We start from the raw sequence: 26,864 nt of genomic DNA, 5'->3' as shown, positions 1-26,864 counted from the left end.
TTCACACTGGTGCCCTTTTACAGATGCATTGCAGTTAGTGGGGGGGGGGGGGTTGACTCTTGCCCACGGCACACAACTTGGCTCCTGTCAGATTTGGATTGGAAATAAGCCACGGCTATTTCCCCCAAAACTGGGAAGCATCATTTTGTTCTTGTTTATACAGAAATTTTCTGTTGACAAAGAGTTCTGTTGAAATGCGTTGGGAATTGTTATCAGTCTGTGGAGCTGCCTTTTTTTGTGGGGTGTATTGTGTGTTTTTTGGGTGCCTGTACTTGATCCTCTGCTTTTCTGCGGCCTAACCTACACTTATCTGTCCACACTCCCCTTCCTCTTTTCCCCTACCCCAACTTTATTGGGTGGATAGGCTAAGAGAGGAATGAATTGCTCGGATGAACTCTCTGAACACAGTTACAGGTAGGTAGCTGTGTTGGTCTGCCATAGTCAAAACAAAATAAAAAAATTCCTTCCAGTAGCACCTTAGAGACCAACTAAGTTTGTTCTTGGTATGAGCTTTCGTGTGCATGCACACTTCTTGGTCTCTAAGGTGCTACTGGAAGGAATTTTTTTTATTTTATCTGAACACAGGGATTTTAACATTGGCCTTCTGTCCCTGGAAATAAGGGTTTTGGTGACATTAGCTGCAACCAGCCTATGGCAGTTTCACTTTTTCAGTGGGGGGGGGGAAACCCCCAGGAGTATTATTGTTTACGTGCCACCAGAGAATACTTAAATGTTTTTGTAACTGAGCAAGAAGGTGTCCATATCAAAGATACTCTGTAATCATCATTACAAAATTCTGTAATGGAGCATTAATAAACTGTTTGAAAGGCAGTGTTGAAAAGGTGTATCCATTGTAAAAGATGGTTTGCTGCTCAACTTGTTCACAGCGACCACCTTATCCCATGGTAAACCAGGGATAGCCAGTGTGGACTACAACTCCCATCAGCCCCAGGTAGCATGGCCAAGGATTAGACATTCATCTTATTAGATCTCTATCCTGCCCTTTTGCCCAGGAGTCCTGGGCAGTACAAAGGAGCCCAGGCAACATCCCAGGGTGGGATGATGAGTGTTCAGTTCCAAAATACTGTATGTGGAAGGCACCATGCTGGCTACCCCAGTGCAAGACCTGCTTCTCCAGTGGGGTGAAGCTGCACCAGTAACCACCCAGCAGCAGCATAGCTGCTGATTACTGGGAGAGGGGGCACCAAGGAGCCAGTGAGGTTGGGGGCTCTTCAATGCTCCGGCGGAGGCAATCTGGCACTCCTGCCAGTGGTACCACACAGCCCCAGCTTTGCTGCTGCCTCACTCTTGCTGAGAAATGACAGCATTGCTGCTGCTGCTGCTGCTGCTGCTAGAAGGCTATTGCTGTAAGCTCAGCCCCACTAGGTGAGCTTCTCCTGCCCTGCAGTAAACCATAGTTGATGGTTTCCCATAGAACCAAGGATGGCTCCCACTTTGTTCATCTCCCTCTAAGCAGCACGAACAATGCCCCACCCCCGAATAGCGTTATGACTGAACCACGGGTTGTGGTTTGTTCCGCTGCAAACAAACCATGATGCAAAGCCAACGTTTGCTCTTGGCTTCCTGATCATGGTTTGTCTGAGTAAAGCAAACCACAATCTCTGGTTCAGACGAAATGCTAAGTCATCAATTGTGGGGTTTTTTTTGCTCCTGCTGGCTAAAGGTGAGGAGATCAGAAGCCACCTGCATTTCCAGGACTTTTTTTCAGCTGGAAATCACTGGAACTCAGTTCTGGCAGCTCTCAGGTGGGGCCGTGGTGATTATAAGAGAACAAGGGAGGTGTTCATGGTGAGTTTCGGCACCTCTTTTTCTGGAAAAAAAGCACTGTGCATTCCCATGATAAACCATTAAGAATTAACAATGGCTTACAGTGATGTGTGAATGGGGCCTATATTTTTCAAGGTTGACACTTCCCGTTCTCTCTGCTTTCTCGGGTAGTGTTTGTTTATTACTGAGCCTTTGATTACGTCCAGCACTTTGAGAATGTTTTAGTTCCCTTTTGTAGGTTGAGTCTGATAGTGTCATGAACAGCCAAGGAGGGCATCTTTTGTGCGTTTATTCGACTTCCAGACAGAGCAGTTCAAGAAAGAAAGGATTCAGATGAGATTTATAAAAGGCCTATAAATCAAATTTTATGGGGAAAGACTGTATATTTGGTGGCAGAATTCAGGTTCTCCACACATGGCTTTCAGCTAAAACCTAAAATTACTCTTGGTCTTTCTGTGCATGAATATTTTTTAGTCATAACTAATGGCAGCTGAGCATTATGGTCTCTTAAGGGAGAAAACAGACTGTCATCAAAATGAGAGAACCATTTACAGAAACCCAGACCCTGCAGACATTATTACTATTATTAGAAAACGAAGATGAAATCCCAAGTTGGCAACCCTACTTTCAGCAAGCAGTGATGGTCAAAGAGGCATAAAACTGGTTTAAGTTTGCAATGCCATTGTAACCTCTGCAAGAAACAGTGCTAAGGTCATTGTGGTAGCACTGACACTTCCTTGGTCACCTGTTTATAAGAGATGCAAACACCACATCTCTTCAGGTAAACAGGAATCTCCTAGAAAGAATTGGTCTAGACAGCCAAGGCTAGATCAGCAGATAATGCACAGGAACTCAACACTGGAACAAACAACTATGTCAGAGGATAGTGACCAGTCATATGACCTGAAGGGTGTATGTGGGGGGGGGGAATCACTATCACACAAGGAGTCAGTGCTCCATTCCTGAATATGCTGCTCGGGCCAATTAGTCAAAACTGATTAATTGATTCAGTGTGGTCTCTCTCCTTACCACAACACCATTTTCATGCACAGTGGTACCTCTAGTTACGAACTTAATTTGTTCTGGAGGTCCGTTCTTAACCTGAACTTGTTCTTAACTAGAGGTGTGCTTTCACTAATGGGGCCTCTTGCTGCCGCTGCGCCGCCGGCACATGGTTTTCATTCTCATCCTGGGGCAAAGTTTTCAATTTGAGGTAACTCTTCCAGGTTAGTGGAGTTTGTAACCTGAAGCGTTTGTAACCTGAGGCGTTTGTAACTCGAGGTACCACTGTATTTGAAGAAGATTGATGATGTTTAATTTAATTTACCCAAGGATTTTCATTTATGCAAGCCTTAATGCAACTGAGGCGAGAGCTGGCGTGTAATGTTATGGCTAAGAGGCTGAGCTACAAATCGGGAAGCGTCAGATTCAAATCTCTCGTTTGCCATGAACTCACTATGCCATGCCCTCCAAGCGGGACATGCCAAATTTATAAAAGCCGCCCCAGCTCCTAATTACAATCCAGGATGTCCTTTTTTAGCTCCCGTCCTCTGGCCACGCCAGAACGCAGGGCCAAAAGACGGGTGGTTTTGGGTTCCACACTGTGGCGCGAGTCAGTTGGTTCACACCAAAAAACGGGGGTAGGGGAAATAAGCTTGCCCCTGCTACTTTTCTTCCTCCTGTTGTGGCACTTCTGGAAGCACAGCATCTTCCGAGGCAGCAGCGGTGAAGGCCAGAGGACAAAGATAGGAGGGGGGAGGGGGAGTTGGTGAGCAACAGTGTTGGTGGGTTCCTCCAATTTTCCCTCTTGAAATGTTGGGAGGGAGATATGCTATGCAGCCTTGATCAAGCCGATCTCTCTCACCTCCATCTAAAATAGTTAAAGGTAAAGTAAAGGGACCCCTGACCATTAGGTCCAGTCATGTCCGACTTTGGGGTTGCAGCACTCATCTTGCGTTAATGGCCGAGGGAGCCGGCGTACAGCTTGGCCAGCATGACCAAGGCGCTTCTGGCGAACCAGAGCAGCGCACGGAAACGCTGTTTACCTTCCCAAAGGAGCAGTATCTATTTATCTACTTGCACTTTGACATGCTTTCGAACTGCCAGGTTGGCAGGAGCTGATGTACCTTCCACTTGGTGCTGGCAAAACAGCCACCTGCACAGGGCTGCCATACGCCCGGATTTTTCTGGACGTTACTGGGATTTCAAAGGTGGAATTGTTGGTGCTTTGTCCTGGAACTTAGGCAAGTCAACTTTTGGGGTGTCCTGGTTTTTACGGCAACCCTACCCCTGTAGAAGCAGGATGGAAGTCTTCATTCATCATCTGACAAGCCAAGAGTTTGATCCTGTTGGGAGCTGCTTTCCCAGCATGTTCCCTGTGTGGAACAAACTGGCAAATCAGGTCCCTCCCTCCACCCCCTGGGTCGACTTTGACAGGTGAGCCTACCTATCAATCACCTGATGTCATCAGTGTGGGTGGCGAGATAAAGCTCTGGTCCACCAAGCCAAACAGGCTCCCCATCCCTGCCTTATAGGGTTGCTGTAATTATAGTTAGATGATCCATGTGGCCGTGCTTTAAACTTCTGAAATATTCATCTTCCTCAAGTAGAGAGTTGTTTTGGATGAAATGAGCATCGTTGATTCACCATGTCTTTTGTAATATTTATCACCATAAAAACAGAGCAGGTAGAGTGCAAACAGACATCTAAAGAACAAATAGAGCAAATGCTAAGTTTGCATTAGAATCCCAGCTAGCAACAGCATGGAAGCCCCCATAGCCTCCACACTCAGTAGCAGATGGTTTTGTGAGGTAGCAATGCTCACTTGACATCCTGACAGTTGAGTCACCACTTAGTGGGAGGTCAGCATAGTGAAAACACACCAGCAGGAATACCAAACTGGCTCCACCACTGTGTTTGCGTCACACTGAACTCTCCACTCTCCCTCCTGCTAAGCAGCAGCAAGTCAGCAGTCGGGGCTGACTGAATAGTGATTTCATCCTTCCCATAGAAAATGGCCATATGAGTAAAGTATGATTTTGCTGTTTGTGTACATAGTCAAATGGCTATGCAAATCCAGTTCCATGTCAGGATAATTGACTGTGGATTCCCCACAAGTTTCCAGCAACCAACTAATGTCCCATGTATCAGAAATGCATTTACACTTAAAATAAAGATTTCCTTACTTTTTCAAGTTGACCTAGCATCGAAATGGAGTGTAGGGGGGGGGGATTCCATCTCATGGCTGCCACTTGTTTTCTTTTTTTATCTAGCAGGGCTGCTCTTCAACAACTACAGGACAAGCACAACATTTACTTGGTGAAGCTTTTTTCTAACAGAGGGTTCCTCCAGATGACCTATTTAGTGAGCACTCAATCCTGATTTGCTTGCACAAAGCTTATGCGGAGGTTAGATTATGCCAGGTCTTTCTTGAGCATTCATTCCGATTTGTTTGTTTGCAGGGAGGTTATTTGACAATGAACATGCATCCTGACTTATTAATCATTCATTCCCCCCTCCCCATTTTTTTCAGTGCATTTCCCCATCATTTATTTCCATCATTTATATTTTTTTGGGAACAGACTGAATCTACTTGAATTGTGCAAACCTAAATTTCCAGTATTCATTTCACTGCCTCCTGCAAAATGCTGACAGTCTGGAGGCAACCCTGCAGTGAAAGGGAAAGCTTTGCTTGCTGATTTCCTGCTTGTCATGCAGTTGTTTTAATCACAGGAGCCCTGCTAGATAAAAAGTTGGCAGCTTTGCTTGTTTCTGATAGAGGAAGGTCTATGCAGGGAATGCATTGGCGGTGTGTGTATGTGTGTGTGTCTGTGTGTCTGTGTGTGCAGGGGTGCCAACTTGAATAAAACTGGGGGAGGGCAGGTAAGCCCCGCCCCACATAATTGATCACATAACGTGGCACACACACACACCATTTGAATGACGATGCCCATCAACTTTGGGGGTCCCCAGAGCCCTCAAATTTTTTTTGGGGGGGGGGGCTAAGGGACCTCCTGTGTGTGTGTGTGCTCTCTCTGATTTTAGGCACATCAATAAAACAGATTCCCAAGTTCTTGGTTCAGCTTTTGGAGTGCTAACCCAGAACATCACCAGGAAAGGTGGACCTATATTTTCTACGTGCATTTTCACTGGCATTTGGAAGCCAGGCATAACAATTGTAGAGGAGACTACACTGGCCTTGCAGTGGCTCCTATCTGTAAGACAAGCCCAAGAGATTTTGCTGCCGGGGACAGAACAGGAAGTGTCATAGTCATGTTGCATGTTACTCAAGGCTAACCAAGTTGTTTTAGCACCCTGGGGGTAAAAATGCAATAAAATGAATTCAACAACTAACAATTTGCTGCCCTTTCATTAACACTGAAGAGCAGCTGTCTAAGGTGAGTGAACTTGTTCTGCTGGGCTGGCGCTGCTTGTCATGTGAAAAACCAGTGCGGTTGAAGCCTCTGTTTGCCTGAACTGTTTGCCCGGGTTCTGCACCAGTTGCATACCTGACCCCTTTCTGAGCTGCAGCATGGATGTACCCCCCCCCCAAATACCTATACCTGCTGCTTTTTCCTTTTCTTTCAGTTGGCTAGTAATCCATAAATGTGCTGCATCCTTCTGATTCAGCTGAATTCCACAGGGGTGGTTATTAACACGTGGGGGAAGGTTGCGGGGGATGGGGGACGGGACTGCTCTGTAATCATTTAAGACATGAATTCAGGCAAAAGGCAAACGGGATTTGATGGTGTGGAAAGAAGATCCCTGTTTACTAAAGTCTGACAAAATACAAGCCTTTGCGGGCTTTATCTGCTCCATTTGGAAACAGCCGGAGAGCAAATATATACTCAGGTCATGGAAAAGGGGCAGGAACAAAATATTGACTTTAGACGGGTGGGAATAATCATCCTTTTTAAAAACTTTTGAAAATTTAGGTGCCTAGATTCAAAGCAAGATCTTGCACAAGGGCTCAGAATTCAGCCTGGCAGCTTTGTGTGCCATTTCTTGCAGTGGTTAGCAAGTCATGCAGTAAACTATTCTCTGTTAATTTTTTAATGCAAGATAAACAGGCCGAGAAATGATTAGCACAAAAGTAAGTTTGAACTAATCTGGGGAGAATCAGAAGGGATGAGAGCGAGAAAGCTGTTCTGGAGAGTTATCTGTTAACTACATCAAATGTCTCCAACTGGAGGAGTTACTTCCTATCTCTTTGGCTTTCAGTAGCCAAATCCTTCTACATTGTTTTCCTTTTTTAATCTTAACCAGTGGCCCAAAATGAATACTTCAAGCACAATAGATGCTTTCGGCTCTTTCCTTTGAATTAGAGGCTTTTTGGAACTACAGGCGACAAGGATCTTCCTACCTGGTTGGTTACTGGTGATCAGAAGGTTATCCTCTTCCATAGCCACAAAAAATGGCCCCCCAGATCCACTCTTCAAAGGTGCACAGCTGCTCAGGCATGAAAAGCTGGTTCGCAAATCTTTCCTGCAGCTCCAAGCACTGAATGTCAGAGCCTGGGGAGAAGCATAACTAGGTAGTTGCTTGGAATGGAGTTTGGTCAGTGGTCGGAGATCTATATTCTCAGATAGATAGGACTTTGTCCACAAACTGGAATTTGAAATTTCAAAGGGTGTGTGTGTGTGAAAAAGCAGAAGGGACGGTTTGAGATGATTGTGCTGGCGTGATTCTTGTAACTCAGGGCTCCTGCCCAAACTGGCTTACCACATGGGCTACTAAACAGAAGACGGAATAGCCTCAAATAGGCAGCCTTTGCACATGTATACTTATAAACGTTCATCTCTACAGAAGCAAGAGAAAATCCAAATGATTTTAAATGCAAGGAAGGCCTCTTTATGGAACATCAGGAGAGACATGAACTTCTCCCAAACTCCTCGGAAGCAGACTCCACCAACCACCATAGTGAAAAGGGTCACTTCTCGTCCCACTTCCACATTACCCATGTAGTTTGCATGGCAAGACTCCCATTAGAAATGGGTTAGCCAATGTGGCACCTTTGAGATGCTGTTGGACTTCATCTGCCATCAGTCCTAGCCAGCATAGCTAATGGTCAGGGAGGATAGAAGGTGTAGTCTAACAACATCTAGAGGGCACAAAGTTGGCTACCCCTGCATTAGAACATTAAAAGATCCCTGCTGGGTCAAACCAAAAGTCTCTATCTAGAGCAATATTCCTACTTTCCATAATGGTGAACCGAGTGCCTCGAAGTAGCCCACAAAGCAGGAGTACAAAGACCCCATCCAGTGCTGATGTTGTTCCACAGCAGCTGGATATTCCTTGGCAGCATACAGAAGTTCTGTATAGACATTGCCATGGCTCATAGTCATTGGCAAAACTTTCCTCCATGAATTAGTCTTGCCCCCTTTAAAGTGTTGGTGGTAGACAGCTTTAAATAATGCATTTTATAAGCAAGTGAAATGCTCTTTTCTTCTCCTGAGAATGCTTCCTGTCCCACCCCCCAAGCTGGGCTGTCATCTTGCCATTTCCTATCAGTTAAAAACTGGGTCTGGAAACTGCATATATGGGCGTTAAAATTTCAAAAGCCCGAGGAGAGGGCAGGGCCCCCGGAAACAGCTTTGCTCACTGTCTTACGACTGAACTGTGAACTTCTTCCGAGGTCACTTTCATGCCATACATTTAAAGCACACGACTTCCCCTAAAGAACCATGGGAACTGTAGTTTACTACCACCAGAACCACAGCACTCTTAACAAGCTGCAGTTCCCAAGATTCTTTCTGGGAGGTGACCTAAGCCATGTCCCTGTCCTGTCTCTATTTGGTACCAGAACTTGTAATGTCACTGCACACACCACAACTAAACACAGGCAAGGCTATAGATCACCAGCCATTTACCCACTGTAGAAATGCATTTTACACATTTCCATCTAGATTAGAGACAGTGCATGTCTCCCCTGTTGTTGTTGTTATTTTGAGTGGAGAACAAAGGTACAGCTATGTGCTCCCTTCCATAGAATGGGAGCAGAGGAGCATGCTTCTGCATCAAACTGCCTCATAGTGCTGAGAAAAGTTAACTGGCTGGTGCCCCCCTGGGCCTGGTAGTGTGGAAGGCAGGGAGATCAACAGTAGGTGGTGTCACAGCCAACCAGTTCTAGCTTTGTCTCCCTCCCTGCTGAGTTCTACAAGAGCAACAACTAAGGAAGTAGAAGCTGGCAGGCTTTGCCCCCCAATGGACTGGTTCTAAGTAAGAAAGTGGATGGGCAGGGGGCTCACTGAGGACAAACTGAGGTTGGTGGTCACTGTGCCCCCTTCCCACTAATCCAGCAGCCTCCACTTCTGGAAAGTTGCCTGTTCCCTGGAAGCTAGGCTGAAAACACTAGCAATAATACATCTGAGTCATCAGCACTAAAGGAGAAAGGCTAATATGGCCCTTTGGCAATTTCCAGGTATTTAATCGTTCTGTTCCCCTTAAGAAACTCCCCATCCCGATACCCTTGTGCATACACTTCTTTAGTTTGCTATTTCTAGCATCCTTAATCCTTCCGGAGCTGGTTCCCGCAGACCTTGTAGGGGCGAAGAAGCTATTTTTGCCTTCCTTCGTAAGGAGTTTATTTGAGCAAAAGGCTTGTTTTGCTGAACGGAGCAGAATAGGCTGGAGGTTTACGATATTGTACTAGACACTACGGCAAATCCTGCACATATTTAACTTGATGTCTGTACGCGTTTATCTAATCATAGGGATCACTCTATCCGAGCCCAGATTGAGGTGGAAGATCCCTCAATGGGGCTGCTAAAGCTCTTTCTCCACTTCCCTGACCATCTCGTACTCCATTGTTCCTTTCTATCAAGCAAATGAATTATTGTCTTAGCAGGCTCCTAGCTGAAGGGGAAATAACCTGGCCTTGTTATTTCAAGGAGCAACCTTTATATCTTTGATAGTCACACACCAGATGCCATCACCAACAGAGAGGCAGAAGTCATGATTTGTGCAACCATGGTGCGCTGCAATTGCACCAACCACAGTGGCCATGTAGTCCAGGTCAGAGGGCCTTCTAGCAGTTCTCTCACTGAGTGAAGTGAGGTTACAGGGAACCAGGCAGAGGGCCTTCTCGGTATTTTCACCTTCCCTGTGGAACGTCCTCCCACCTGATGTCAAGGAGATAAACAACTACACAACCTTTAGGATACATCTGAAGGCAGTCCTGTATAGGGAAGTTTTTAATGTTCAATGTTTTGTGGTGTTTTTATATTTTTCTGGAGGCCACCCAGAGTGGCTGGAGCAACCCAGTCAGATGGGTGGCATATAAATAATAAAGAAGTTGTTGTTGTTGTTGTTGTTGTTGTTGTTGTTGTTGTTGTTGTTGTTATGAACTTCTAGAGACAGTATATGCCCCTGAATATCAGCTCCTGGAGAGAAGCAGTAGGAAGGAACCCTACCCTTTCATCCCAATGTCCTACCTGTGGGCTTCCTACAGATATTTGGTTTGCTCTACTGGAAGTGCCGGATCACCTCATTTGTCTCCTGAGAAATCTCTATGTGGGACAAGAAGCTACAGTTAGAACTGGATATAGAACAACTGATTGTTTCAAAATTAGGAAAGGAGTACAACAAGGCTGTACTGTATATTGTCTCCCTGCTTATTTAACTTATATGCAGAATTCATCATCCGAAAGGCTGGATTGGATGAATCCCAAACTGGAATTAAGATCGCCGGAAGAAATATCAACAACCTCAGATATGCTGATGACACAACCTTGATGGCAGAAAGTGAGGAGGAATTAAAGAACCTTTTAATGAGGGTGAAAGAGGAGAGTGCAAAATATGGTCTGAAGCTCAACATCAAAAAAACTAAGATCATAGCCACTGGTCCCATCACCTCCTGGCAAATAGAAGGGGAAGAAATGGAGGCAATGAGAGATTTTACTTTCTTGGGCTCCATGATCACTGCAGATGGTGACAGCAGTCACGAAATTAAAGGAAGCCTGCTTCTTGGGAGGAAAGCAATGACAAACCTAGACAGCATCTTAAAAAGCAGAGACATCACCTTGCCAACAAAGCTATGGTTTTCCCAGTAGTGATGTATGGAAGTGAGAACTGGACCATAAAGAAGACTGATTGCCGAAGAACTGATGCTTTTGAATTATGGTGCTGGAGGAGACTCCTTAAAGAAATCAGCGCTGGGTGCTCACTGGAAGGACAGATCCTGAAGCTGAGACAACAGTACTTTGGCCACCTCATGAAAAGAGAAGACTCCCTAGAAAAGACCCTGATGTTGGGAAAGATGGAGGGCGCAAGGAGAAGGGGACGACAGAGGATGAGATGGTTGGACAGTGTTCTCGAAGCGACTAGCGTTTGCAACCTGCAGCGCTGCATCTGCGCACACGAGGGTCACGATTTGGTGCTTCTGCACATGCGCAAAGCGTGATTCGGCACTTCTGCACATGTGTGAGTGCCGAAACCCGGAAGTAACCCTTTGTGGTACTTCCGGGTTCACTGCGGTGCGCAACCCAAAAACGTGCAACCTGAAGCATCTGTAACCCGAGGTATGAATGTATATGGTTTATTTACACATAGATAGAGGTTGAGAATGGATAGGGGTTTGCAGCTTAATGTCTCAGATCTCACCCCACCAGATTTCTAGGTGGGGCTTTGTTCCCTAAATATGTGTCAGGGTCCCAGACCAACCAACTTGTATTTCAAACAGATGTAGGTGGTAGCACATCTCCATTTAGTACAGTATATGGTTGCTTTTTTCAGATTCTTTCACTGCCCTCTCCCCCCAATCTCATGGCCACTGCCACTTGTCCTGCCATGTTCTTCTTTTGAGTCTGTGTTGGTAATGGGGGGGGGCTGGTAGGTTGGAGAATACCCCTTGGGAGACTGGATTTATCCAAGGATTTAAATCAGTGGCTGGTTTACCTAGCAAAGAGTTGCTAAAAAATTGTTCAGGGTCATTAATTTACTCCATGGAAACTAAATCATAAAAATGGTGGCAAAAAAAATAAACGAAACTGCCATAATCATTAATTATTACTGGCTTTTCAGTGCAATTCAGCTGATGCTGTTAAACAATAAATTGATTTACAGTTATTAATCTTTGGTGGTTACACAACAGAATTTCCAGTGGGTCATAAAACTCCTCCCCAGTTGAGGCCACTGAAAACCAACTCACTGCATATAATGGTTCCTCTCCAAGCTTGAGATGAAAACAAGTACCGGAGAAATGGCAATTAATTTTGGGGTTCCCTCCATACTGGCTAATCAGAAGCTTGTGCACAAGGCCAGTCAGCTGTGTGAAGAAACTGTGAATGCCTTTAATGGGACTTTGGATAGCTCTAACTAAAATATACCGTATATACCCGAATATAAGCCGACCCGAATATAAACCGAGGCACCTAATTTTCCCACAAAAACCTGGGAAAGCTTATTGACTCGAGTATAAGCCGGTTCACCTTTGCCGCTGTGGAGAAGGAGGAGGAACGAGCAGCCCAAAAGCAGCCCTTTGGGCTGCTCCTTCCTCTTCCTCCTTTGCCAAGTTTGCATTTATGCGAGCAGTTCAGGAATGGAACAAGCTGCCTGGGGAGAGTAAAGAACCGCTGTTCTTGTACGCTTCTTAAGGAATGGTTGACTGGGGAGAGCGGGTGGTGGCACGAGCGGAGAGAAAGGGCTTCTTTCTCGCCGCCCCCACCGCCCGCCTCACTCAAGTATAAGCCGAGGGCAGCTTTTTCAGCACAAAAAATGTGCTGAAAAACTAGGCTTATACTCAAGTATATACAGTATGTACTGTACTTTTCCATCTATATGACACCCCCATGGGGGACTGAAATTTCAGAAAATAGGGGGAGATGGAAAACAGTAAGTTGTTGAGCTTTTTTGCAGTGGATTGCTCAGAGTTGTTGAGCTTTTATTGGGGGGGGGGAGATTACCCAGGGTTGCTGAGCTTTTTTGGGGGGGGATGCCGAAAATTGCTCACCCACACACATTGCAAAATCCGCCTCGCATCTGCTCCCTCGCTGGCAGAAGCTGCCAATCGCCCGACCAATTGCCACAGCGTCGGCCAATCAACACCACCCATTGATGCAGCAACCAATAACACGCACAATAGCCGCTGACAGCTGCAGCAGCAACCAATCAAATACCCATGTATAAGACAACCCCCACTTTCTTGCATGATTTTTAAGGAAACAAACCTTGTCCAATACAGTACATGGAAAAGTACGGTAGATTGATTTGAGTGGTGCAGACTCCGAGAGAAGATTTTATTTATTTAAAATCATTTATATACCACTTAATTATTATTATTATTTGGGGGGGGAGGACAACATCTCTACGTGATGTACAGTCTAAAAAACAAGCAATATGATAGGAATTTAACGTAGTGCTAAGGAGATTGCTCCGTCAGTGCAAGAGGAATCCTGTTGCACTAGTGGAGGTCCTAGTAGCATCAGTTAGTTAAATCCAGCCCATAATGATTGAAATATTTTAAAAAGCACAACCTAAAACCATAAATAATATCCACAAACATTAAATGGAGCATAAAGGCATACCCTCCCACATTTCTCTGATGAAAATAGGGACGTCCCATTCCATAATGATAATATTACTATTTATACCCCACACATCTTACTGGGTTGTCCCAGCCACTCATATATAAAAACATAATAAAACATTAAACATTAAAAAACCTTCCCTATACAGGTTTGCCTTCAGATGGCTCAGGGGTTGGACAACTTTATATCCTCCAACATTTCTTCAATGAAAATAGTGACATCCTAAGGAAAAGTGGGACATTCCGGAATCAAATCAGAAACCAGGACGGCTTCTCTAAAACAGGGACGTCTCTGTAAAACAGGGACACTTGGAGGGTCTGTAAAGGCTACTTTTAATACAATTGCAGAAGAGGTTCATGGTTTGATAGTGATCAAGCCAAATAGCCAAAGGTCTTATTCATTTGCTTTCCATAATCAATGCAGCGATGATGCTTCTGAAGCGAGCAATGGTGCAGATAGGTAACATTACAAAACAATTATTTGCACCCAGATTATCCTAGTCCAATAGCCTAGAGACCACACTGCATGGGCTTTCAAGTTTTTTGTTTTGTTTTGTTTTGTTTTGTTTTGTTTTGTTGTTGTTGTTTTGCATAACCTCCCCCCCCCCGCCCCAATACTCAAAACCTGTGTTTCCCTGCATGATAGAAAACACATGCTTGTATGTAAACAACTCAACTTCTGTGCATATTTATTGGAATCTGAATCAGCTGTTAATTGGTTGGAACAAAAGTGCAGGTGTCTGTACTGTACCTGCCAAGGCTGTTAGCAGTCAGGTTAAGGGGAGTGGGTGGAATTTCAATCAGGAAAATGGCACAGGGGGAAGGGCTAAGCAGACACACACACACACACACACACACACACACACCCAGCACTGCTTCTCAAAGCCTCTTGAAGGAGCTTCCAAGCGTCTAAAAAAAGACATTGGGCAATCTGTGTCACATGCCGTTTGGCCCAAATGCTAAACGGTACCTGTGGGAGGGGACCACAAGGAATATGTTTCTTGTCCAAATGAAGTATCATTGCATGATGGAATATGGCGAAGGCCCACTTTAGCATTTGCTCGCCTGGCCCTGGAAGATGTGTGGTAGAAAAATGCCACGGGGCGGGAGTTGTTTACAGTGAAGTCGTAGCCTGTAAAACATCGTTTTATAGGGAAGTAAAACGAAAGTCCCGTGTATGACAGAGCATGAATTACAATTCTGCCGACCTTTACCAAACAGAGAGACAACAGGGCGTGAGAGGAGAAAGAGTTAGATTGGTGAAATGGCGGCAAGCTAGGAATAGAGAAATCGGCGCTTTTTTATATTCCAGATCCGTTTGTCCAACTCTTTGGCACTTGAACTACAAGTAAGGTAATCCCTGGGCTTTTTTTCAGCCGGAACTCATTCTGGCACCTCTCAAGTAGAGGTGCCATTATAAAAGAACAAGAGAGGTGTTCGTGGCAAGTTCTGGCACCTCTTTTTCTAGAAAAATAGCACTGGGTTATCCTAACAGCTGGGCAGGAGGTACCGAAGACCCTGAGAAAGTTTGGCATAGATCACTTGCATACCTATTACACCTGTCTCAAACCTGAAATCCTTGGCATTGTGCCGTTGACTAATAAGAAACAATAAACAAAATTGAAGTGAGAGAGGAAGACAGAAGAAGCTGAGCAGAGCAGTCCGCACCAGTGAGATGATTAAAGATTAACCCCACTTGCCTCCTGCCTCCACCCCTCTGGGTTGTATAGGCCTTGAAGCTCAGCAGATCCTTTCAGAGAAATATTTGAAATAAAGGCCAACAGATAGGGGACGCCGGCAAAATCAGTTGGAGAGGTTGAGGGGCCAATAACCTCTGGCTGCGGAATCACTGCAATCTGGCCTGTGTTTGCTGATGATAATGCGCCTTTCCAAAGCCCTGATAGACATGGAGATGGCAGATTATAGTGCGGCTTTAGACCCGGCATACACGACTCTGGAGTTTGAGAACATGCAAGTCTTGGCAATAGGCAACGGTAAGTCCTACTCGGAACTTCGCTCTTCTCTGTTAAATTTTGGGTAAGGGACAGCTGACCTTCCGAGGCGCATTTGCAAACAGGCAGCAGCAGCCAGGCGGTGTGGGGGCTTCGTTGCACATCTGTTTCCTTGCTGTCCCAAGGAAAACCTTCCCTGTCGGCGGAGGCTGTTCTCCAGGCTCCAACCTCCCTGCCTGTTCATGGCAAGATTTTGTTTGACCAGTGCTCCGCTTAGCTTGAACCGGGTGACTTTTCCAGGGATGGGTGCGGCGTAGAAAATCTTAAAAGACTATTACAGGTTTTCTCTCACATGACATATCTGTCAGAGGAAGGCATAGAAAGAACCCCAGAAGGCGGCATGGATGGTGAGCATATAGGGGGAAGGGAACAAAGTAGAGAGCTGGGGTCATTGCTCTGGAGTGTAAGACCCAAACCAAGAGGTTTAAATTCTAAGAAAAATTATGATTTAGAATCGGGAAGAACTTGCTGATGCGGTAAGCTGTTCAGCAATGGCATAGACCGCCTCGGAAAACCTGGCAGCGGGGCTGTAGTAGATCTCCTGCATCTGCATCCCTTCCAACTCATGTGTCTGTGACTGTCTCCTGAAGGGATTGGCTTCAAAAGGAGTGATTAGATACTGTATATAGTTTCCCCTACATAGAGGCACTTCTGCGGTGCAAGGGCTCATTAGGAACAGAATTTGCCTTTATGCCAAATACATTTCCTCATGTTGCCAGTGTGCAGGGGGGCAATTTGAATGGGGGGGGACAATTAATGAGTTATTAATAGGTAAATGGCCTTTTAGTCTTCCTCCACATGAATAGGTGTTCACTTTTTGAATAAAATGTCACCGGGGTGGGGCGGGGGCACCAGGATTTTAGAGATGCTTAGGTGGGGCATGGCCAAAAAAAAAAAAGGTTGGGAACCACTGACTTAGAGGGATACTGGTTCAGGATTCAGGAAGGATTGGAAAAGATCTGCTACTTCAATCCTATGCACACAAACTGGGGAGTAAGCCCCACGGAAAACATTAGAACTTAATTGCAAGTGAATTTACACAGAATTGTGCTATAGAGATGGGCCACGGTGTGCTTATTTCACAGAATAATATTTGCTGTTTATATCCAGCGCTTTTTGAGAGGCCAAAGAGCTCATCCTCAGAGCAGCGCTGAACCATTGGCCCAGATTATTATTCCCATATTGCAGGTATCAGGGCTGAAGCTAATAGACATTGTTTGGCTGAGGTGCACCTAATGATTTTGTGGCTGAGGCCAGATTTGATCCAGAAACTTCCTTCCCCACGGATGAAATGCATAAAATACCTTACAAATTCCCGGATTACCTTGTCAAGTGTGTACGTAGCCTTTTGGGATGTTTTGCCAGTCACATTTCGCGGTGGAAAATGACTTCCTGCCTTATGCCAGTGTGTGCATAGACTGTGAGGCCAAAATAATAGCCTTGCAGCTTTTCAAACTGCAAACAGCTTCAGCATGTTTTATAGCAAGGAATGAAGAAGTACTGCAGCAGGGCTGACATTTCTGCTTCCTTCAGCTGCTTTAGCTCATAGGAGCTATTAGCTTATTCCACTCCTAAAACGTTTGGGGATTTGTTTTTGTTCACAAGATCAAAGATTTGTGTTTTGGCACATTTGCCCCCGGATTCTCTGAACAACAGGCTAAAGACTAATCTTAGTGTAATACAGAAGCATGCCTGACATTAATTCTGAAATTCAGAAAGATATCTTTTCTACTCAAACTTTCTTAATACAGACTCCTATTAGGTCTTCACTGAGTGATTTTACAAGGAGAAAGGGTTTCATACTTTGCACTTGTCATTATTTAATAAGCGCAACACCAATTATCTGAATATGGGTACAGGTCTCCTTTTTGTGCGTGCATTGAATATTTGCCTGGTTGTCTGTTGTTGTTTTATTTAGTTGCCTTATCACTGGGAAGTTGGCAATATTATCATAGATTATTTTATTTTTTATTTTTACCTCTGATGGTGGAATACAAATGCAGTCATACCTCAGGTTACGGCCGCTTCAGGTTGCGCGATTTCAGGTTGCGCACCGTGCCGAACCCGGAAGTAAAGGAACGCGTTACTTCCGGGTTTTGCCACTCGCGCATGTGCAGAAGTGCTAAATCGCTCTTTGCACATGCGCAGAAGCGTCGAATTGCGTCACTCCTGTCTGCAGACGCAGCGTCGCGGGTTGCGAATGCTGCGGGTTGTGAACTTACATCCCCCACGGATCGCATTCACTACCCGAGCGTCCACTGTACTTGAAATGTACAATCATATATCATAGCCTTGGAATATAATCCAACCCTGTTTGGGACAACATCATTATACCAGAGCATCTCCCGCCCCCCCAGTTGCTGTGTGAAATTTCATTGCCATTAGCCAATTCAAACCTGTACATAATACTGTGGAATATTGTAAAATAGGGTGAGATATGCTGGTAGTGCTGTGGGTTAAACCACAGAGCCTAGGGCTTGCCGATCAGAAGGTCGGCGGTTCAAATCCCCACGACGGGGTGAGCTCCTGTTGCTCGGTCCCTGCTCCTGCCAACCTAGCAGTTCGAAAGCACGCAGTGCAAGTAGATAAATAGGTACCACTCTGGCGGGAAGCTTAGTCATGCTGGCCACATGACCCGGAAGCTGTATGCCGGCTCCCTCAGCCAATAAAGCGAGATGAGCGCTGCAACCCCAGAGTCGTCCACAACTGGACCTAATTGTCAGGGGTCACTTTACTTTGCTTGTGCCCCTCCAGAGCTTGCTGGAGTCCAACTCCCATCAGCCCCAGCCAGCATGACAAATGGCCTGGGATGATGGGAGTTGTAGTTCAGCAGAGCCTGAAGGGTCACGGGTTCTTCACACCTGTGTTAAACCAATGGCAGAAGGAGAAGAAAGCTGGGGGTGGAGGGAGGGAGAGAAAAAGAGAGGGGGGAGAAGGAGCATTGTTGTTAGTGGGGGAGAAAAAGAGGAGGAAGTGGGTGGGTGCAGTGCCGGATTTACGTATAGGCAAAACAAGCTATAGCTTAGGGCCCCACTCTCTTGGGGGCCCCCAAAAAATTAAAGAGAAAAAAGTACTGGATGTACAGTTCCAAAATATAAGATAAAAAACAAATAAAATAAAACCTACATTCAGCAACAGTGTTTTGTGTTGTGTAGGCTCCTATTTGTTGTGTGCAAATGGCTTTAGATACCTATTAGGTCCATAAATTACCATATAGCATATATTCAACACAATGAACAGTGACAAGTTGTTGTTGACAAAGGACAGCTGGACATATAAAGGGCTCCATTACCTTCAGTAGCTGAGGGCCTCATCCAACCTAAATCCGGCCCTGGGTGGGTGGCAGTGGCATAACAAGCAGTGCAAACTCCCTATGCCAGCCCTGCCTATCCACTTACTGGGATCTTGAGTCCTCGCACTTCCTATTAGTTCCCCACCCCAGTTGCAAGATCAGAGTTGAAAGGGAACACAGAGCTCATTAAGGCAAACCCCTATTCAGTGTCAGAACTACAATGCAGGATGCAACTATGGTGTGCCTGACAGGTGTCCGTCTAGCCTCTGATTAAACAGAGAACGCACCACTGCCTGAGGCTGTTTCACTGCCAGCCACGTCTGCTGGTTAGGAAGTTTCTCATATGCTTATTAAGGTAAAGGTAAAGGGAACCCTGACCGTTAGGTCCAGTCGCGGACGACTCTGGGGTTGCAGCGCTCATCTGGCTTTATTGGCCAAGGGAGCTGGCATACAGCTTCTAGGTCATGTGGCCAGTATGACTAAGCTGCTTCTGGCGATCTAGAGCAGCACACGGAAATGCCATTTACCTTCTCGCCAGAGCGGTACCTATTTATCTACTTTCACTTGACATGCTTTCGAACTGCTAGGTTGGCAGGAGCAGGGACCGAGCAACGGGAGCTCACCCCGTCACGGAGATTCGAACCGCCGACCTTCTGATCTTTTATTTTCCGAAATTCTGTATTCCTAACCCTTGCCCTTATTTTCATATTACAAGCTAATGGTGTACAACCAGTAAGGATGGGGGAGAAACTTGGTTTTGTGCAAACCTACCTAATTTGCACACAAACCAAAAGACATCCTGTGAAATTCACACTTTTTTGTATTTTGAGATGCAGTCCTCTGTGTGTACAGAATTGCATATATAAGGGGAAAGCATATATTACTTAAAATAACATACTAAAATGCATTACAGTGCGGAAAAATTATTGCAAAGATGGGTGTATTTGGAGAAATATGTACAGGAGTTTTGAGGGGAAAAAACAATTTGCAAAAAGTGAGAGAAACTGAACTTGACAGACTTGTCCATCTGTAGAGATGAGTAAGGAAAAAACTGTGTTTTAAGGACTGTGTGCAGACTAGCTTTTCCGACAACTAAAAGCAGTCATACAGTGTACATTTCCCACCCCCAGGAAGCATGAAGCACAAGAACATGGTCTCTGGTTAAACTTTTGCAGGTTTCTCCAAAATACATTTTGACATTTGGATGTGACTGTCAGAGGCCGCTTTTGCAAGGTGGCTACAGTAAGGAAATCAGTCCTCTCCTCACCCACAGACCTCCACCCACCATGGAGCTATTATTATTATTATTATTATTATTATTATTATTATTATTATTATTATTACAGCTGCTGTTGTGCTTCCAAGATTCCTGCACTGATTAGGCTGAATCCTATGAAATTGTTGTGTGTGTGTTTTTAAGAATAGGAAAGCACTGCGGCACAAACTCATTCTTTCTCTCAGCAATGCACCAACAGCTAGAGAGCTTGCTCACTTGTTCGTTTCTGAACTTTCTTTCAGAAGTGAACTTGATTCTAGTTATTTTCGACCTTCCTACCCCCACCCCCACCCCTACCCCGGCTGCCATCACTTTCAGTTATGTGGATTCCCCACCCCCGGGGAACTGATGTAATTAGAAGCAACAAAGTACCTTGTGACATCGACAAGCAGATTTACTGTGACATAAACTTTTGAGGACTGAGATCCACTTCATTTGATGCACGAAGAGAAGTGCGCATGTGTGTTTGAATGTGTTGGAGCTCCAAAATAAGATTAATACGGTTTCCAATCACAACAGCAACGGCCGCAAGCTTTGTTCAGATTCTTGCAGGCTGGAATTAAGAATTAGGATGAAAATGAATAGGCCTCCTTTTCTTCCTGACACATGCAGATGCTGCTCCCTCTCCATTGCTCTGGGGACCACCTGCTCTTGTATCATAGAATAAACGAATCATAGAATTGTCGAGTTGGAAGGGATCCCAAGGGTCATCTAGTCCATAGCTGCCAACATTTCCCTTTTTTTGCGGGAAATTCCCTTATAGCATTGGGAAATAGCAGGTAGGGTTGACAGCTATGTATATAGCAGTGGGGAACAGCAGGGAGGGTTGACAGCTATGATCTAGTCCAACCCCCCTGCAGTGCAGAAATATGAACCTCCTTGCACTGTTAAATCTTCCGGGGATGTTCTACCTGCTCCATGTGCCACTACAACAAGACTTTCACTAGACTTTGTAAGGAAGACGGGAGGAGTGACAGCAGGTGTCTCGTGAAACATCTTAGAAATGTAAAGAATAATACAGCTCTGATCAGGCTAGCAAGGCTGGATCGAGACCCTAGCCTTGAGGAAAGCGGCTCCCAACATGCTTCAGAAATGATTTTCCAAGAATAGCCTAAGTCAAGGTGGGCAGAGAAGATATATCGGGATCTACAAGTAGATCTCCGGGTAGTTTGCAGCAAGTTTGCAAGAATTTCTGTCATTGAGCCCCAGTTGTAACAACAAGAAAATGATGCACACACTCTAAATTAGGCTGCTGGGATGAACAAAGCTTGAGGTACATGTTCTTTCCAGACCCAACAATGACTCAAGTGCAGAGGAAAATACTTTTGGGATTACAACTTTTGCAACAGAATGTCATTGACAACTTTTTTCAGCTTCAAAGTACGTGGAAGAACTTCACTGAGGAACTCCAAGAAACAATTAGAGAGAGTTATATTCCAGAGACTGTATCTGAAGAAGAAAAGGAACAAGAACAACAAGAAGAAAAGTTTCAGGGACGTGAGAGGTCCGAAACTGGCAACCGAGACTGTATAACGGCTTTCTGGGGTGGCAGCTCAGAAATGTCTGAACAACAACTCTGGGAGATACAATTTGAATTGAAGAGTGGAGTAAAGTTACTTTGTGACAATGTTTTGGTTTGCATGTATCAAGGAAAAGGTGACATTCTGGAAGAAGAAGGGAACTGCATTGTTGTGGGAGAAGGAAAATCTGGACTGGGAAAATGTTGGGGGGAAGCCTGGTGGGGGATTGGAATGGGGGGGGGAGATGGTGAGGAGGGGGGTGGGTTAAAATGATTTTTGAGTTTGAATAGGAAGGCTAACCACCGTACTCCGACGTCAGAGGGCAAGAGGATTTGGAGAATGGAAGAAATATTTAGGTTTTAGGAAAATGAGTTGATTATAATATTTTTGAAGTTAGAATTAGAAGTAATAAGAGCAACAGTTTAACTGAGTTAAGAGAAGAAAGGATATAAGAAGTTAAGATTTGAAATGTGATGTATTATTTGATAAGAATAAGTTCTATGATATAAGATTTTTGATTATAATTGTATGATTAAGACTAGTTATAAGGATTTAGATTTTACAATGTTACAAAGTTACTAAAGAAGATACGAAATGAACGCATAAGGGAGGGCGAGAGGAGGTCCCAAGCAAGATTTGGAAGAAGTAAAGGATTTTTAAGTAATTGTGTTGTTTTTCTGTGTTGGTGTATTGTGTTGTCTTGTATGGGATGTGGGTATTTGTAATTGTTTCAGTTTGGAAAATCCAATAATTTTTTTATTTTTTTAAAAAAGGAACAAAGCTTGGGGTAACTAGGAATGGGTTTTTGTGTGAGGTCAGCTTAGTTCCAGTACTTTACAACAAATCCTTTGCTCAGGGACTACATAGGGGCTCTAAGTCCCACTAGACTGAAGTCTGTCTTTTCCTGGCTTAACTTATCCGGCAGAAGCCTGAAAACTTCCCATCAGCAAATAGCTCATATCTTAACCTCTTTCAGGCTAGAAAACTAAGCCTCGTTGTAAATTCTTTGAGAGAAGGGGGTGGTTTAGAGGGGTGTGTGAATTGCCACAGTACCAAATATCTCAACTGATTCATACAACGCTTCGTAAGAGGCAAATGGTATTGGAATGGCAGCAGGCTCTGAAGCTGTACAAAGCTGCTGTTCAGGCGAGAAGTTAGTTTTGTGGCCCTCTCAAGCTTGCTGCCCTATCAGAAATTTTGGTCCAGTAACAGAAATCATTTGAACCATTTCAGAGCCTCCTTTGACCCCTGCAATGTTTGTCGGATAAAAATAAGGACCCTTGTTGTTATGTATTACATGAAGACATAGCGTTTTCCATAGATCGCCAGAGTGGTGAGATTGTAAGAAACTTTAATTTCAAAATGTGAAGCTTCCAATCACCAGAAGACATGCTTATTTAACATTCTGATATCATATTTTTAATATGGTTTCATACAAATAAGTACAACATGTATTATATGCTAGCAAAACAATAAAATGGCACAAAGCTTTGTGTTGTGGGGTACTGTTTTGGAAACAGAGGAAATGTTGTGATTTATTATACAAACCCCCTTATCTTTCTGTATTTTCCTGGTAAAAAGGTAATGGTACCAGTGCTGTATTATTAGATTACTTGGTGCCATCAGTTGTTTAATTTTTAGATTAAAGAGTTCAGATGTAATGGAGCTGGCTATCAGGATTTCAGTTTTGCCAGCTAAACCCTCCCTAACTTCCTCTGTTGCCTGGCGTCTTCAATTGCATCTTCACCATCCTGATGCTTATTGGGAAACAGGTGTAAAATTGCATGCACTGTTGTAGGTGGGGAGACAGGCAAATATCCCCCCAACACACACACACACACACACACACACACACACACACACACACAAGCTGCAAGGGCCGCCTCCCCTTTCCATGCCACAGGGATGGCATCACAACCTATTGATACTAGATCAGCAGGAGCTCAAGTGCAGTAGTCAAGGGAAAATGAATGGGTTTTGCATCTTCTGGAAGAGCCCAATATGCCATAACTAATCTGTACAGAAAGGAGTGAGTGTTGGGTTAGCCATCATAATGGAACCGCCAACTCAAAGCTAGTGAGAAGTATTGGTCCCATCAGTGTACGTGGTGTTTTTCAATGTTGAATAAAAATAAAAGGGCCCTGCCCTGAGGACCTTACAGTCATAGGTTTTGACAGTGAGAGAGACAATTAGGGGAAGGAAGAACGACAGAGGCAAGGATAAGAGTATTAATATGAAATGTCCATATTGCAGAGATTCAATTGATCTGATTCCTTGATGTGTGGTGTGGTGTGGTGTGGTGTGGTGTGGTGTGGTGTGGTGTGCCACACTGGTGTGGCAGGAGAGGATGGCATGTGCAGCAGGAAGAGTCAAGGCAATCAATATTATATTTTGGGAATGATTCATGTACTTACATAGCTGCATTGCTTTATACTTTCTGGATGTCCCACGATCATATTATAAAGTAGTTGCGTTCTGTGTTATAAATCAAGCGCTGCTAGGAGTTGATCCTTTTTGTTTTCCAATGTATTTCTCAACAATTAAAAATTCGGTGCGGCGCTAGCAAATTTTTATTCTGAAAGTGTGGCCCAGAGGGGGGGAAAAGTTTGAGAACCACTGCCATAGATACTGAATTGAAATTTTATTTATGCGTTGTTACAGCGTTGCTTTCTGTTTGGTTTGCTGCCTGATATCATCGTATTGATTTTTTGGTATTGTTGTATTTATTTTGGTATGCTATGGTATGCTTCCCTTTGGAAGGAAAAGCGGGCTGCAAAGATTGAACTTGGATTAAGATGTCACCTCTGCCGGAGCTCATCAAGCAGCCCAAGGCAAGTTGCTCTGTCAGCCTGAACCTGCTGCCCTGTTGGGATAATAATGCTTTGTAGGGTCTCTGTGACCGTGTATGGCAATTCCTTTGCACAATTATACCCAGCCTGAATTAAGGTCCCACTGCTTGAGTTTGCTGGCAGTTGCACTTCCAAACCTCCGGTGGGCCCCTGCCCTTGTAATTTCCTGCTTTGATCTGAACCCATTCCCAGTTGTTTCACAGTTGCCCTCCCTGTCTCCCCTTTGAACAGACACCTCCCCTTCTGAAGCAGCAAACCTCAATGCGTCCAACAGCATCGGGGCCAGTGCGTTGTGTGCCATTTGCGGAGATCGTGCAACGGGGAAACACTATGGGGCCTCCAGCTGTGACGGCTGCAAAGGGTTTTTCAGGAGAAGCGTCAGAAAGAATCACATGTATTCCTGCAGGTAAAGGGGAGAAGGTGGGGGCAGCGGGATGTTACCGGATAGATCCTTAAAAGGTGTGAGACAGCCCAGCTTGGGTTGACAGGTTATAACCTAGGGAACGAGAACTTATCTATAAATGCACCAAGGAACTGGAAGGCAAGAGACAGAGCTATCCCACACGTTTCCTTGGAAGTAAGGGCTCATCCAGACTTCCTTTTGTGCTGTGTTTCTAGGCACTTTAAAGCACCGTGTCGTAGTGTTGTTTTTTGCCATGGTACTTTCCCTGAGAAAACACACTCTCTACTGCTGAACTGGAGCAGACGGCAATCTACAGAAAACTCGAATTGCCATTTGTTCCGATTCAGTGTTAAAGAGCAGGTTTTCACGGGTAGAGTTGTTTATATGTGTTGTTAGCCGCCCTGAGCCCGGTTTTTAAATCGGGAAGGGCAGGGTATAAATAAAAAAATATTATTATTGGGGGGGGGGGGAAGCAATCGGACACGGCACTTTAAAGCACAGACCTGTTAGTATGTGTGGATGCAGCACTGCAGCCTTAATTGCTGGTGATCATGCGCAGTTCCCCGCTCTGTCCTTTATTCCCCACTTCCCTCTTTGCAGTAGAAGGTAGTGGAGTCCTGCTCATTAGGGCAGGAGAAAAAGGAGGAAGGTGGCTGAAAGTACTGGTGAGGAATAGAGGCAGCGGCAGCTGGATCTACATTACTTCTCACTTTATCCATACATTTAAAGGGACAGGCTCTCTTAGGTTGTAACCTGTCCTACTTAACCATACTGTTTTTTCTCCCAGCCTGTCCCTTATCATTGCAGTTACCCTTTCATGTCGCGTTAATACGCTGCTCTTTGTACATGAGTTGAGCGCTCCACAAATTTGCAGTGGAGGAATCACTTCAGAGTCAGGGCTTGCCCACACTTCTGCTTGTCCTGTGCTTTCCAAACCAGGGTCCAAGCAGTTTTGCCTCTGCCCTGCCGTTTTCTCCTGGAAAACCCTCTTTTCCTCCTCCTCCTCCTCCTCCTCCTCCTCCTCCTCCTCCTCCTCCTCCTCCTCTTTTTAGCGCTAAATCAGAGCAAGTATCAATCAGGAGGAAACCCAGTTACTCTGATTAATGGCTAAACAGCAGGTTTCCCCAGGGGGGAAGCAGAAGTGTGGGTGACTCCTTAGCCCTGGTAACTCTTGGTCTAGTAAGTTTCATGCTTTGGAGCAGGGATTATCTCGGGGTCTTTTGCACACATGATAAGATCCGATTCAGTGGGTAATGGCCGCTTACCGTACTGCGCCATTTTGAGCACAGCACCTCCCCCTTGGCCGTTGTTGGAGGCTCACAGGTTCCCGCCAAACTCGCTGATTCAACTGAGCCAATCTGTGGTGGCCTCGGGGGGCGTGGCTTGACAAACGGACCTGAGGGAGGCAGGCTTCACTCAGGTCCACTCGGCAACTGTAATTCCCAGCCAACCCTGACCTCCTCATCCATTCGGCCAGGAGCGTCACCCACCCTTCTCCCTCCCTTCATTTTAGTTGTTTGCTGCTTTAACCAATTTCTTTTCAGGGCTTTGCTGTGATCTTTTGACAGTCGTCGTATTCAGGGCTGGGAAGGGATTTTCCCTCCACTTCCCTTTTCCCCCTGTGGCGGCAATAACAGGGTACCCCGTTAGAGGGGTCTGGAGGGAAGTCTCTGTCCAAAAAGCCAGTTGCATAGGGCTAGTGGGCCATAGAGCGTCCCTCAGCATTTGGGGCCCATCCTCGTAAACCTGCGTTTTGTGATGAACCCACCCACAAACAGACCCTGTCATATCTCAGACCTGCCCCCAGCAGTGGGGGCAGGGGAGGGCTGAGAGGGATACACGCCCATTGCCTATGCCAAGACTTCCTACATCTGAAATCAATAAAGTTATGGCCTTTTTAAATCCCAGGCGGTTGCCTTGTCCATTTATTTTATCCCTCCCTTTTTGCTGTGAGTGCGGGGGGGGGGGGAGGCCCTCTACGGCTGGGCACGCAATATCTGATTTTAGCAAGGCACAGCCACGGAACAATGAGAAAAGTTCTCGGCTCCAGGTGAATTAATCAGTACAGAATATGATCAAAATTCAGGTCAAGCCAAAGTGCAGATGAGCCCAGAGTTACTATCGTTTTCCTGCTTATTCACTCGATACTCAGTACTCGGGCGATTATAGCGCCTAATTCATCTCACCCTCTTTAAGTCTC

General features: G+C 45.1%; 1 protein-coding gene and 1 long non-coding RNA gene across 3 annotated transcripts in view; one reads left to right on the top strand and one right to left on the bottom strand.

The window, feature by feature from the left end:
* The window catches only part of HNF4A (hepatocyte nuclear factor 4 alpha), a 60,930-nt gene that overhangs the window by 19,067 nt on the left and 14,999 nt on the right, over positions 1-26,864 (top strand). The window contains exons 1-2 of one of the 2 annotated variants that reach the window (XM_033153453.1): positions 14,816-15,306; positions 24,493-24,667. In XM_033153453.1, coding sequence (XP_033009344.1) covers positions 15,186-15,306; positions 24,493-24,667 — 296 coding nt within the window. In that variant the 5' untranslated portion in view covers positions 14,816-15,185. Of the gene's footprint in view, positions 1-14,815; positions 15,307-24,492; positions 24,668-26,864 lie in introns of those variants that run through there. The other variant, XM_033153454.1, reaches the window with a different exon arrangement.
* LOC117048958 lies at positions 5,050-7,532 on the bottom strand. The gene is made up of 2 exons (XR_004426897.1): positions 7,151-7,532; positions 5,050-5,079 (listed from the first exon to the last, which is right to left on the bottom strand). It is a non-coding gene; the product is annotated as an uncharacterized LOC117048958 (long non-coding RNA).

This window comes from Lacerta agilis, chromosome 6, assembly GCF_009819535.1.
Source record: "Lacerta agilis isolate rLacAgi1 chromosome 6, rLacAgi1.pri, whole genome shotgun sequence".
NCBI lineage: Eukaryota > Metazoa > Chordata > Lepidosauria > Squamata > Lacertidae > Lacerta > Lacerta agilis.
The sequence above is the reverse complement of the archived record's forward strand: the minus strand, read 5'-3'. Positions and strand labels throughout refer to the sequence as shown.